The 13,333-nt window shown below is 27.4% G+C and overlaps 1 protein-coding gene across 1 annotated transcript; it reads left to right on the top strand.

Moving 5' to 3' along the window:
• The first annotated feature begins 1,040 nt into the window (after positions 1 to 1,040).
• On the top strand, positions 1,041 to 2,784 carry Rbm13 (RNA-binding motif protein 13). Its single transcript, XM_083100197.1, has 7 exons — positions 1,041 to 1,182; positions 1,272 to 1,318; positions 1,405 to 1,548; positions 1,764 to 2,076; positions 2,152 to 2,373; positions 2,439 to 2,516; positions 2,588 to 2,784. Exons 1-7 carry the CDS (start codon positions 1,168 to 1,170, stop codon positions 2,726 to 2,728), a joined length of 960 nt encoding a protein of 319 aa, XP_082956323.1. The 5' UTR covers positions 1,041 to 1,167; the 3' UTR covers positions 2,729 to 2,784.
• Positions 2,785 to 13,333: the final 10,549 nt, after the last annotated feature.

Consider the following 13,333-nt stretch of genomic DNA (forward strand, 5'->3'; position numbering starts at 1 on the left):
CCGATATTGATTGCGATCGCTAGAAAAGAAATTTAACGGAGCGTCATTATATTAAATAATTATTTTATTTTAAATAATAAGAAAAACCGGCTTATCAGATTCTGCGCTTTTTTCGCACAAATTAATCACTGCGAAATAGATTGCAAAATACAGCATTATAATATTTGCATGTCGCGATTGTGAAACGATTTATATAATTTTATATATTATTGTCTAATATTTTCTAACGCGCTATATTAATGTTATGTTGAAAATGTATCAAGAGATGATCTGAAACGTTCGTGTTTATTGCATGGATTGTGATGAGTAATTTAGAGAAATATACTAATAACTAAAAGAAAGAAGAAAGTTTTTTTCTTGTGTTCCAATTACCGCGCTTTACTGGCTCTTACCCAACCAGCAGAGAATGTTTTTTAAATATATTTTTAATATTTATTATTCATTATAATGAATATATTTAAAAAACATTTTCTGCTGGTTGGGTACTTGCCAATTTTTTAATTAATTTTTTATTATTGTTATTATTGTTATTCGAGCTAATTTTTTATTATTGTTATTATTGTTATTTGAGCTAATTTTTTTTATTTTAATTGTAATATTTATATGATATATATTTATTTAATATATATATTTAGTATATTTAATATTAGCATTTAATATTTAGAAATAAATTAGAATATTTTTTGTGTTATATTTTTTTTTTGATGATGAATCGTGATAAAAACTATTACGTAATAATGGCGATGGCGGTGGTAGTGGATGATGTATGATTAATATATAATATCGAATAATATATTAATAATAGAGGGAGAGAGAGAGAAAGAGAGAGAGAGAGAAAGACCATACAAAATTTAATTATATTAAAAATTTATTTAATATACATAGCATTTTACCTTACAACACTCGTGTTATCGACATTTAGTACACACAGCACGGAACACAACCAGAAATAGTACACATTATATGTTACTCACTGAAAATATTCGTGAATTTGGCTTCATGTCCAGGTTTCTATATCTATAGATGGCGCATCGCTTTCAGGAAACACCTAACCTAAAAACGAGCGAGTCTCTCATTTTTCTCTCTAGTATAAATTTGCACGTGTTTTGATATAAACGTGATAATTATAATATTACTTAGTGTTGTTTTAAATTACTGTGAAGTAAAATGCAACACGACGATGTAAATAAAACTCTAAATCGAATCTTTTTTCTTGTATATATCTGTAATGTTATATGATCATCATAAAAACATTCATCTTAATCTTGCAGGTTGTATGGAGTGTCATCAATAAGTCATTTTGTTCTTTTAAAGTAAAGTAAGTATATTTTAAATAAAATTATATAATATAAAATTGTACGAAGAAACTTATAAGTTGTCATAATCATAATATTTCTTTTACAGTTCAAAGACACAGAGGTTTTGTAGAAATGAGTACAATCTTACAGGTTTATGCAGTAGATCTGCATGCCCTCTTGCAAACAGTCAATATGCTACAATTAGAGAAGAAAAGGGTATTATTTATCTCTACATGAGAACAGCGGAGAGGTAGATTGTATATATTTAAATCTTTCATACTTATATTTATATAACGTTGACATTCATATTCTTCTTGACAAGTCATATGAATTATTTGGTGACAAATTATAAATTATTGAAGTGTTATCAAAAGATTTATGTTTTATTTCAACATGAATAGAACTGCAATATTGTTTACTCTTGTGTATATATATTTTTATATATGTAAATATTTTTTTTATTAGGATACATACACCTAAAAATAGCTGGGAAAAAGTTAAGCTATCTAGGAATTTTGAGAAGGCAATACAACAAATTAATGAAAATCTACTCTATTGGCCTGGTTTCATAAAGGCAAAATGTAAGCAAAGATTTCTCAAGATCACGCAATATCTCATTCGTATGAGAAAATTCAGATTAAGACGGCAGAAGAAGATTGTACCACTTCAGAGAAAGATTGAAAGAAGAGAAAGACGTAGGGAAGAAAAAGCTCTGATTGCTGCAAGACTAGAAAATGCAATCGAGAAGCAACTTATGGACAGACTGAAGAAGGGAGTGGTAACATTATATTTTATATTTATTGTTATAAGAAATTAATTATATTTCGGAAATATAATTTTTTTGATCTTTTAGTACGAGGGTATTTACAATTTTCCACAACAAGTGTTTGATAAAGCAGTAGAAGCTGTTGAAGTTGAAGGAGAAAGTGAAGCAGAAAATGAACAGGACGAAGAACAGGAGCAAGAGCTTGAAAAGGAGGTGGAAATGGAATTAGAAGCGGATGAGAGGGAACTCGAGCAAGATGGTCTGCAATATATTGAAGCTGATAGTGATGATGATGAAGAGTTTTCTATGGTATATAATAAAATGATTATTTATTTTAAAATAAATAACTCTTTTACACATATTTTATTGTGTAGGATGAAGATAGTGATTCTGGACAGAAAGAAGAAGTTGAATTATCGGACAGTTTTGAATCTGAAGCCAGTGATATTGAAGTAAGAACTTTCTATCTGAAAATAAGCTTTCTTTTGTTATATCTCGATATAAATTGTTTATATCTCACTAGGATTTATTCCAACCATCCACAAGCAAGAAAACAAAAGTGCCGAAGGTTGTGAAAAAAGGAAAGGTACAGAAAAAATCGCGACCAAGAGTAGAAATCGAATACGAAATGGAAGAGAACAATCAACAAAAAGACCGAGCATAGCACAATTGTGTAAATATTATAATTATGTGTTTATAATAAAATTATCCAAACACTTATATTTCTATATTTTAATGAAACAATGTAATAATTACTGTTATGATACGCAAATTCGGTACTTAGATCATCAGGATTTTGACGCAAGTCTCGCGCGTATACTTAAATAATATTAGAAGGAGAGGAATATTGTAATATATTTACATATATATATTTATACGCTCGCGCGTGTCTATTATGTGCCATATGTGCGTTCAAAAATTCCGCTCATGATGCGAGCGCACGAAAGCGCCAAACGGAAGAAGCTCGAAAACTCTAACGTAAACCCAGATGGTACATACAGAGAGCAGACAGAAGACTGAGAGATGTCATGGCCTGCTTTAAGGTGATCTCTGAAAGCGATACTCCCTCTATGGACATTGAAAACGTGGACATGAACTACAAAGCCAATGTCCATGAATGTTCTCAAAGGGTAATATATAACGTGCACAATTTCTGGTTTTGTTCCGTGCTAGGTGCACGAAATGCCAGTAGCACCAGTGCTGTATAACAAGATACTTATGTATGTAAATTGATAGTAAATAAATTATTCAATCGCGAAAGATACTGTAATATTCAAAGATGAAATAAATATTTTTCTATATTCATTGTCATATTTATACCTTTTTATTTACAAAACACAAAATGCCTGCTGTGGGATAAAAACATTTTTAATCGTATTTCTATAAATTTTCTTAATTAAAAGATCAGTAAACTGATCTTTGATATTTATCAATCATTTTTTTAATTATTTAAAAATTTAATTATTAATACATGTATAGAACTTGTCAAATTAATCACTGATTCTTCTGAAGTTTTTATAATTACGACTCGAAAAATATAGATGTTGCAAAATATTTTAAGTCTCTTCCTTTATATAAAATATAAAGAATTCATATATTCCATTCTAATATAGCTAACATTATTTATATATTTTTATTATAATTTTCATACCAGCATAATACTTTTGTGCTTAATATTTTATATAATACAATGTACTAAATTATAAAATTTAATGTAATTACAAAATAGTATTACTATTAATAAATAGGTTGTATGCATACTGTCTTTTAGTTTCTAATCATTTCCAATCATTATGCATTTCTATCCAATATATTCTCTTCTTCGAGTTCTTGGATTATTATGGTTTATTGTATTCCTTTGTGTTAACATCATAAAAATTACCATCACTTGTCATGCTTTATTCCTTCCTATGAAATCCATCGGAATACTTTCTATGGACATTTGTTCTCAGGTATAGATATTCAAATCACTGTAGTTGCCTTGTTCTATTTTCTCGATTATTGTCCCTTTTTCTTTCATTTTATTTAAAAATATTAATATAATTAATATAACAAATATTTATATAATCTTGGTATCTCTCTTAGTCTTCCCCTTCGACCTGTCCGGCATGGGCTGATCCTATCAGTAACTACGATCGGTATTCATAATTCACTTTTATATTTAAGATCATACTTAAAATTATCTTAAATATAAGAAAAGTCTATATGAATATCAGCGTATGTTACCGCTGGCATAGCTCTCAGGTTCATTAGAGTACTCAAACCTCCTCACCCGGCAAATGCCTTCGTTAAGGTGGAGATACCATCGAGAAAGTATAATTTTTTTATTTTATTTTTTTTTAATAATGTAGGTTTTTCAAATTTTCCAAATAGAAAATATAATACAAAGAATTTATAAAATAGACATATATTATGTAATTATAAAATATTATAATGTATAATTACATAGCTTGCAGTCATATAAAAATATATTACAAAATATATATTATAATTATAGTACAATTTATAAATTGGTGATGCTATCAACATCAAATAAATATGTATTCGAATTTATTCAAATATTTTCAATAATACGGATAATGATGTTGAGAGCACATACACACGCTTGGACTTACAATAATACTATATATATGGAAAGAAAAAAAAAGGTAAGTTCGGAGAGTAAGATAATTTTTCGAAAAATGAAGATATTGCAAGATATATTTTTTATTTTTCGACTTTTATTCAAGATTTATTCTCTATTGTAAGTGTTATAAATAACTTTTATACATAATTTTGTTATTATTTTTATAATAGTATAACTTAATATATAATATTTTATGTTAGCTCGAAATACAATAGAGTTATAAAATATAAATTACAAAATTAATTTAATATATAATAATACAATCAAATTGAAAGTATATACTGTATAACAATAACAATCATAAAATATATATACATAATACATAATATATACATGGATATATATATATATATATATATATATATATATATATATAATACATAAAATTGTTAATATATAAAATTTTACATTATTAATACATAAAATTCAAAAATTGATAATACATAAGATAATACATAAAATTTGTCGTTGAAAATATATAGTATAATACATAATTATAACAATAAAATGTACATTATATATAATACATAAAATAATAAATAAAAAATTATTATGTAGAATATATACATAGATTATTTTACTATATTACACGAAAATATCCGCAATACATACAACGTAAAATTGATTAGAAATTTTTAGAAAATTTTTAGATTAGCGTAGCTGATAATCTATCGCGATTAAAAGAATCATTAATAAATTTACCGATTATGTTCCTCTCAATTAAGAAGGAGTAATTTTAATGCGGAATTTTAATGCGTTTTGTAAGATTTTCTAGAAATGGTCGATGACGCGAAAAGATAAGTAAAACTTCGATGTTACCCAACAATTATATCAGAGAAAAAAATCACGGTTTAAATTTCGCGAATATATATGATAAATAAATAAATTAATAATAATAGTAATATTTAATCACAATACACATAATTTCTATAATAATCGAAATATAACGTGCGCACACGCAATATAATTATTATCATTTTGTGCGACAATAAAAATATTGCAATTTTAGAGGCGCATTTCATATAATTTGTACAATATTATAATTATAATAAACGTAAGGAATCAAACGCGGATGCAGAATCTAATACTCGATTTCTTTTCAAATATACAATTTCATGTAAATTTCGCAATCAAAAGTAAAATATATATCTTGTTCCGCGGACAATTGCAAACAGGCTAAACTTTAATGTTCCTTAAAATAATCGCGTTATCGCCACGTTCAATGAAGGATAACTGGCCCAACGATTAGACCAGATCAAAATCCCTCTGCCGAGTGACACGCTGGTTAATATCTGACAGAGAGAAGAACGATCCTAAAAGTGGAAAGCGACTTCAATTTGTCTTATTACTTTTATTTCGGATCTCGCGAAATCGATCCACAACGAATAGTTAAGTGATTCATTAAACATCAGAAGCCCCTCTACAGAAAGGAACGAATCCCCGATCTTCCTGAATGCTCCCAACAACAGTGATTTCGGCAGCGGATTAACGACTATTACCCTTCTTATCATTTTCAATATATGAGATTAAAATTCGCGTGAAAAAAAACATGTTCTTCCATTTTAAGAAATCTTTTTTTTTACTAAAAAGTGACTGGATATAATGATTTTTATATACATGTTACAATCAAATATATTTAGATAAAATGAAATACATGCGCTTTTATCGTTGCTTGGTTAAATGTGTGAATAATAATAACTTTAGGGTACCAAATGTGCTCAAAATTCGAGACAAATCAAATCTGATAACAGCGAGACTTAAAAAAAATTCAATTTGAATATTTAGCAACATCAAATGAAAGATTATCAAGAAATTAATTTTTCTGTTGCATTTAACAGTTAACACTTAGCACGTAATAATTTGCAGATTTCTTACTGATATCAGAGTACCCATTCGATTTGTCTCGAATTTTTTAATTACTCACACATTTTATATTATATCATGCATTCCTAATATATCATTAAGAATAATATAAAAAAATAGTTTTTCAAATATGTCACAATTTACGCACATGTATTTTATTGTATATACACTCTTATCTAAAATAAACTAATTGTAATATACTAAGATAGTGGAGCATCCAGTAATCCCTGCAAGTGGTTTCTTAAAAGAGACCAAAAATAAAATTAATTAAAATTAATTAATAAAATATACTTGTTTGTAACCATAATTTTTCAAATAATAAAAATTTTGCACAAAAAAGTCTGCAGACTTATTAAATGAAATTTATATTTGAAAAAGTGAATTTTATCTATTATATCCATTTTTGAACTATTATTAAATATTTTCATTATTAAAATAATATTGATATTAATAGAAAGGATATTAATGGAAGAACATTTTTGATAAAAAAAAGAAAATATATCTTCTCTCAAAATATATTTAATGAATTTTGTTATTCGATTTCAAACAATGTACGGTGATCGTCGTTAAATCACTGCCAAAAACATTGTTTCCAGGAACCGCCAAGAAAACCTGGGTTTAATTCCAACTCTGTAATGGAAACTCCCAATTTTTAATGAAGCACCGAACTAAGCGTTGCGGATAGATCCTCAAAACCGACAAGAAATAACTATCCACGATGAAAATCGTTTCGACTATCCGTCAGTACGAACCGCGCATTTGCTAGCGTCCATCTGACACGAGGGATAGCGATAAGGCTTTTTCGCTGAGACAGCGATCACGTCCAAAAACGTGAAAAGAACGCAATTGTTTGCAATATAATTTATTATAAAATCGTTCAATAAATATTTAACGCGATACGAAATACATTTCCGATACGAAATACATCCTCGAAATACATTTAATTGAAAACGATAATCAAAGAAAATTATTTTATTTTACAGATTTTAATTTCCGCGTGATCGATAATATTTAATCTTTCGCAATATTTTATTTTCGAATATACTTGTGTTTTTGTAATATTAAAAGCGCGACAAATTTTACGAGTAAAAAGCTAATATCTAATTATTGGGTTAACATCGTGTCTCTCTTGATACTTTTATTTAATAATCTTTATTATGTAAAATAATTCTTTTTACGGTATTTGCGCGATTAGGAGAGTTTCTCAAATTTATTAATAATCTTTTAGTATAAAAAGTAAGTTATCGAAATACTTTAATAATTTTGCAATAAAAATATTCAAATAAAATATATATTAAATGTTAATTCGACAAATTTTGTTATTGTACGTATTCTTCTAATTTCGTGTAATGTACAATAGATTTCTTCTACATTATTACAATTAGATTACAATTTATATACAATTGCGCAGAAAATTATAAAAAATAAAAAATAATACAATTTATAGATATAATTATAATAGACAATTTAATAATTGATGCTATTAGTATCAATATTCTCAATATAAGGAAATTGCCAAATTTTTATTATTTGAAATGATTATCAATGATAATCAATGTATATAGATTCAAATATATTAGAAAAAAAATTATTTAGTTTGAATTATATTTTATTCTCAATATTTTATCAAATGAATATTATCATATTAGATACTAATAACATTCACATTTGAATTCAAGTGATAAAATAAAATATTAATACAATTTATAAAAAATAAAATATTAAATTTAATACATGTTATAAGTATAATAAAATGCAACTTAAATGTATATTATGTATTTAAGTTACATTTTTTACATTTTCCATACATTAATTTTTTATTTTTATTTATAATTTTTTTATAATCAATTTTAATTCTTTACATATAATTTATTTAATTTTACACAAAATAAATTATATGAAAATACCCCTAAAAATAACATATTTTTATGTTTTTTTTCCTGAAAATAAATTTAATTTTTATATGCCCTAACAGCCCTAATAGCCCTAACAGACCTAACAGTCCTAACAGTCCTAACAGCCCTAATAATTATGTTTTTTTCCTGAAAATAAATTTAATTTTTATATGCCCTAATAGCCCTAACACACCTAACAGTCCTAACAGCCCTAACAGTTCTAACAGCCATAGCCGCCCTACTTGCTGGCTTACACCAGCAGAAATTCGCGATAAGGTGAAATAAGGGGAACCCTAATTAGGAATCCGCGATAATGAGGAATTTAAGGAGTCCTAACCGGAAATCCGCGATAAAATTTAGGGAGCCTTAGCCGCGCAACACATCTTTTGGCCAATATTGACCATGTATTTTTCAAGCCAGTTAACTCTATTTCTGGCCATTCATTCTGACGACTAATTTGTTTAAAAAACGATCGTGCGATATTATGATCGTTTCTTTAACGCACGTTATTCAGTCGTCAAAAATTGCAAAATATAAATTATCATGCATAAAATATAATTAGCATGCATTTTAACTCGGTTGGCGGGTTGGTTATAAATATCTTTATCTTATAGATTAAATATTTATAGATTAAAAATCTATATTTTTATAAAATTATTTTTTATAGAGATCGATATATAATAAAAATTTAGAATATTTCATGTATGTGTCTATCATACAATTGCAATAAAAATATTATCTATCTTAATTTTGAAAATATTTTTCCTTTACTTTTTCACTTTAATTTTTACACGTAAATTGTCCCGTCAACCGAGAGTTAGAAGCAACGGATTTCTTCATGCATTTACAAATCCTTTGCTTCAAAATAAAAGGTTGTCACTTACCGGCACTGATGCGCAACAGCGGAGTTGATATTGAAGCTACGTTGTCTGTAACATACAAATATAAAATACAAATTATAACAATGTTTAAAATAATTTATATTTTAAAAAATTATTATTGGACTCATTGAATTTTATATCTGATACACGCAATTATAAATAGATATATAAATATGAAATAATTTATAATTTTATAATTAATTAATTTTTTAAGTAGAAACTTTTATAGAAAGAATTATACAAAAATTTTCCCAATTTTTTCGTGTTTAAATCATTCATATAAATCAAATTAATAAATTTATTTATTTATTTATATACAATTAATATAAATAATAATATTCACCATCAGGTTGTTCCGCCGGTGCATGATGCCTTTCCTAGGCCTGCTCCTCCTCTCAGATCATCTGGGTTGTTGCGATCTATAACATACAAACAGAAGATCTAAATTGTAATAATGTTCAAAATAATTAATATTTCAAAAATTATTGTATGCATTGAATTTTATATTCGACGCATATAATAATAGCAGATTAATAAAATAATTCTATAAATTAAAAAAAAACATTACTAATAATTCTTTAATAACTTTATAAAAGCTTATACCTTTACAAGATTATAGATTTTATATAAAAATCTTTTTCTTCAAAATTCTCTCGTATTTAAATCATATGAATAAAAAAATCAAATTACTATTAATTGCTTAATTTAAATTGTAATAAATATATTCAATATTTAATATATATAATTGCAAATAAATAAACTATTTACCAAAAGGTTGCTGTGTCGGCGCCCGATGCCTCTCCTAGGCCTGCTCCTCCTCTCAGATCGTCAGGGTTGATCTATAACATATAAATAGAAAATCTCAATTGTAATAACGTCCAAAATAATTAATATTTCAAAGAATTATTATTGTACGTATTGAATCTTATATTCGATCCATATAATAATAAGTAGATTAATAAAATAATTCTATAAATTTTAGAAAAAAAAACATTAATAGTTCTTTAATAACTTTATAAAAGCTTATGCCTTTACAAGAGATTATAGCTTTTATTTAAAAATCTTTTTCTTCAATTCTCTCTTATTTAAATCATATAAATAAACAAATCAAATTAATTGTTGCGATTAATTGTTTAATTCAAATTATAATAAATATATTTAATATTTAATATATAATTACAAATAAATAAATTGCTTACCAGAAGGTTGCTCTGCCGGAGCCTGATGCCTCTCCTAGGCCTCCTCCTCCTCTCAGTTAGACGCCCGATACTTAACGGCACTCCCGCACTCACGAGCGATATTTTTATATCGCTATTTTCGCACTTTTACGCGCGATACTAAACGGTTTCCGCACTATTTTGATACGATAAAAAATTTTCTATTTGGTCGCGCGATGTATATACTTAATATGTATATACTTTGAACGGCACTCCCGGTTTCGGTACGAGCGAAAATCCCATTTCACTTATGAGAATCAGCTTCGACCCAACAGATCAGGAATGCAACGATACAACGAGCAAGGACTAAGCCCAAACCGGAAAGAAGACGAAACGATTGACGGAAATAGAGGAAAATGAAGTTCACCAACTCTTTTTCGCGCATAATTATCCTATCTCGTACCGAACCTGGACCCGCTAAGCACGATTTCAGGTGCTTCGCCCGGAACACGAAGTTTCCCGCAATGCAGGATATGGCTACACCAGGCTGGTAGACGGCAAAAGAAGAGGATACCCACATTTTTTAAATGCTAACATTCAGCAATTTAGAAAATGGGGAGGCAACCCCTTTTACCGAGCGAAAATCGTGCCTAGGGGAATCCACTCGACTCCTCGACAGGGTTAACACACGCAGTGCGTGTGGCTGTAGACGAGCAAAGAGAAGGAACCCATTGACGACCATTCCGAGCAATCGATCGAGTTCTAACTAATTCAAGCCGAATCACTTGACGAAGCACGAAGCACGAGTGTACGTTGCATAGCAACGTGTGCAAACTCGAAATCCTAGTTAGTTGGCATCAGAAGTAGAGACTCGTGACAATAATGAAATTGGGATTTTTATACGAAAAGTCCAACGCGGAAGCGCGAAAACGCGATCACGCGAGAAAGCTAAACGCGAAAACGCGGTAACGAAACGCCGCCGTCCGCGACACGTTGACGGCACCGACGACGGAAAGTCGACGACGCATTAGATGCGCGTGCCATATACAGCCACATATGAGCCATTGTGCGACTCGTGGCAATGCTGTGCTGGGTACTTAGCTTCCTCTTCAGGCTCCTTGAGATTTATCCTAAATTAAAAAATTTTAAATAAACCTCAAGGCACCATCCAAGTACTGAGCCACCCCACCGCGTCAAGGTGTACCCATAGAGGGGTGGATTATATACATTTATAATATAATGTATAATTTGTGTGAAATTTATTATAAAATTGAAAAATTATCTATATAGCACCTCTCTTTTTTCTTGATTAAAAAAGAGAAAGATGCAGATATGTTTCTAAAAAACAAGCTTCAAGTCCTGATTAATTCGCCTTTTAATTAAAAAATAAATTATAAAATATATATAAAATATATATAATAATTATAAAATATATATTATAAAATTATATAGTATACATATCACACAATTCAAATTTATTTAAAATATTGTATCGGAAATTAATTATTAGTCATTTGATCTATTATTATTCGTGATGCGAGATTATATTTGAATATAAGAAATGTACATGTGAGAATCATAATAAAAATAATTATTGCTTGTAAATATATTACAATGAGATACTAGTTAATAATTATCTATTTTCGTCGCTTTGATTTCTACTTTGAGAATGAATAAATTGTGTGTGAAATATTTAATTCAGTAAATAACTATCACACACATTTAATAAATCTTTAACCGTGAAGTTGATTAATTTTTCGAACTGTTTGCTACCGTTAGATGTTTGTGAATAATGACTACAAGGAACATCACACAGAGCATCTCGATCAGCATAATCAAAAAATTTTGCTTATCAAGAATGTATACTAATCGATTTGTTATAATTATAATCCTATAGTATTACTTTTTATTACACAGAGAAAAATATATACTGTGTATTCAAATAAATATTATTTATTTTAAGTATATCATAAGTTTGTATATCCGCAAATATATTACAAATTCACCACAAGCATTAAATTTAATTGAATATATTCTGAATTTTAATAAGTGCAGTATTTTAGACAAAAATATTAAATTAAAACAAAAATTTGGTTTGCTTACTACAAGAGTTGGCGTAAAGTAAGTTTGATTTCTTTTTGATAAAACTTTACAATATTCTTGAAGAGAAAATAAATTCTTCTTTTGAGTACATGATAATGAGATTTTCTGACACTCGTGATGAGTATATTTTAAAATTATTATCAAGAATATATTCTTTGTTGAAGAAAACTATTATTTAAAAAAAGAAAAATAAACTGAGTAATCGCTTTTCTTGGCAGTAGAATGATATTCTTCTCTGCGTACACACACATATATTTCTCATTTTTTATAATATATAATCTTACACAGAATATTTTACTCCTTACATTTCTAATTAATTATCAATAAACAGTGCATCTGCTTCAACAGTACATCTATGCTTTATAATTAATTTATTATTTATTACTTATAAAATAGCTGTTTGAATATTCTTAATTGCGATAAATTATAATTATTTCCTCCTTTTACTGGAGGTAGAAAATAATTATACCATTAATTGATCCATTTATATCTTCGCGATAAAGGTACTTTTTAATTATTTATATGCATTATGCTATGTAATATATATTATTTTTAAAAACTCTTGAAATATTTATTTTTGATCAAATGAAATTTATTTATATTTAATAATCTTTAAGTATCGTTAAAGAAATAATTATTCTTATAAAGATCAGAATAAAATGATAATTTATATAATTTTAATTCTTGTCACATACTTTTATTTTTAAATCAATACGTCAAAAATTAACAAATATAATCAATTAA

Source organism: Camponotus vicinus, unplaced genomic scaffold (assembly GCF_025532165.1).
Source record: "Camponotus vicinus isolate PSW18456_S1 unplaced genomic scaffold, iyCamVici1.0 SCAF_5, whole genome shotgun sequence".
Taxonomy (NCBI): domain Eukaryota; kingdom Metazoa; phylum Arthropoda; class Insecta; order Hymenoptera; family Formicidae; genus Camponotus; species Camponotus vicinus.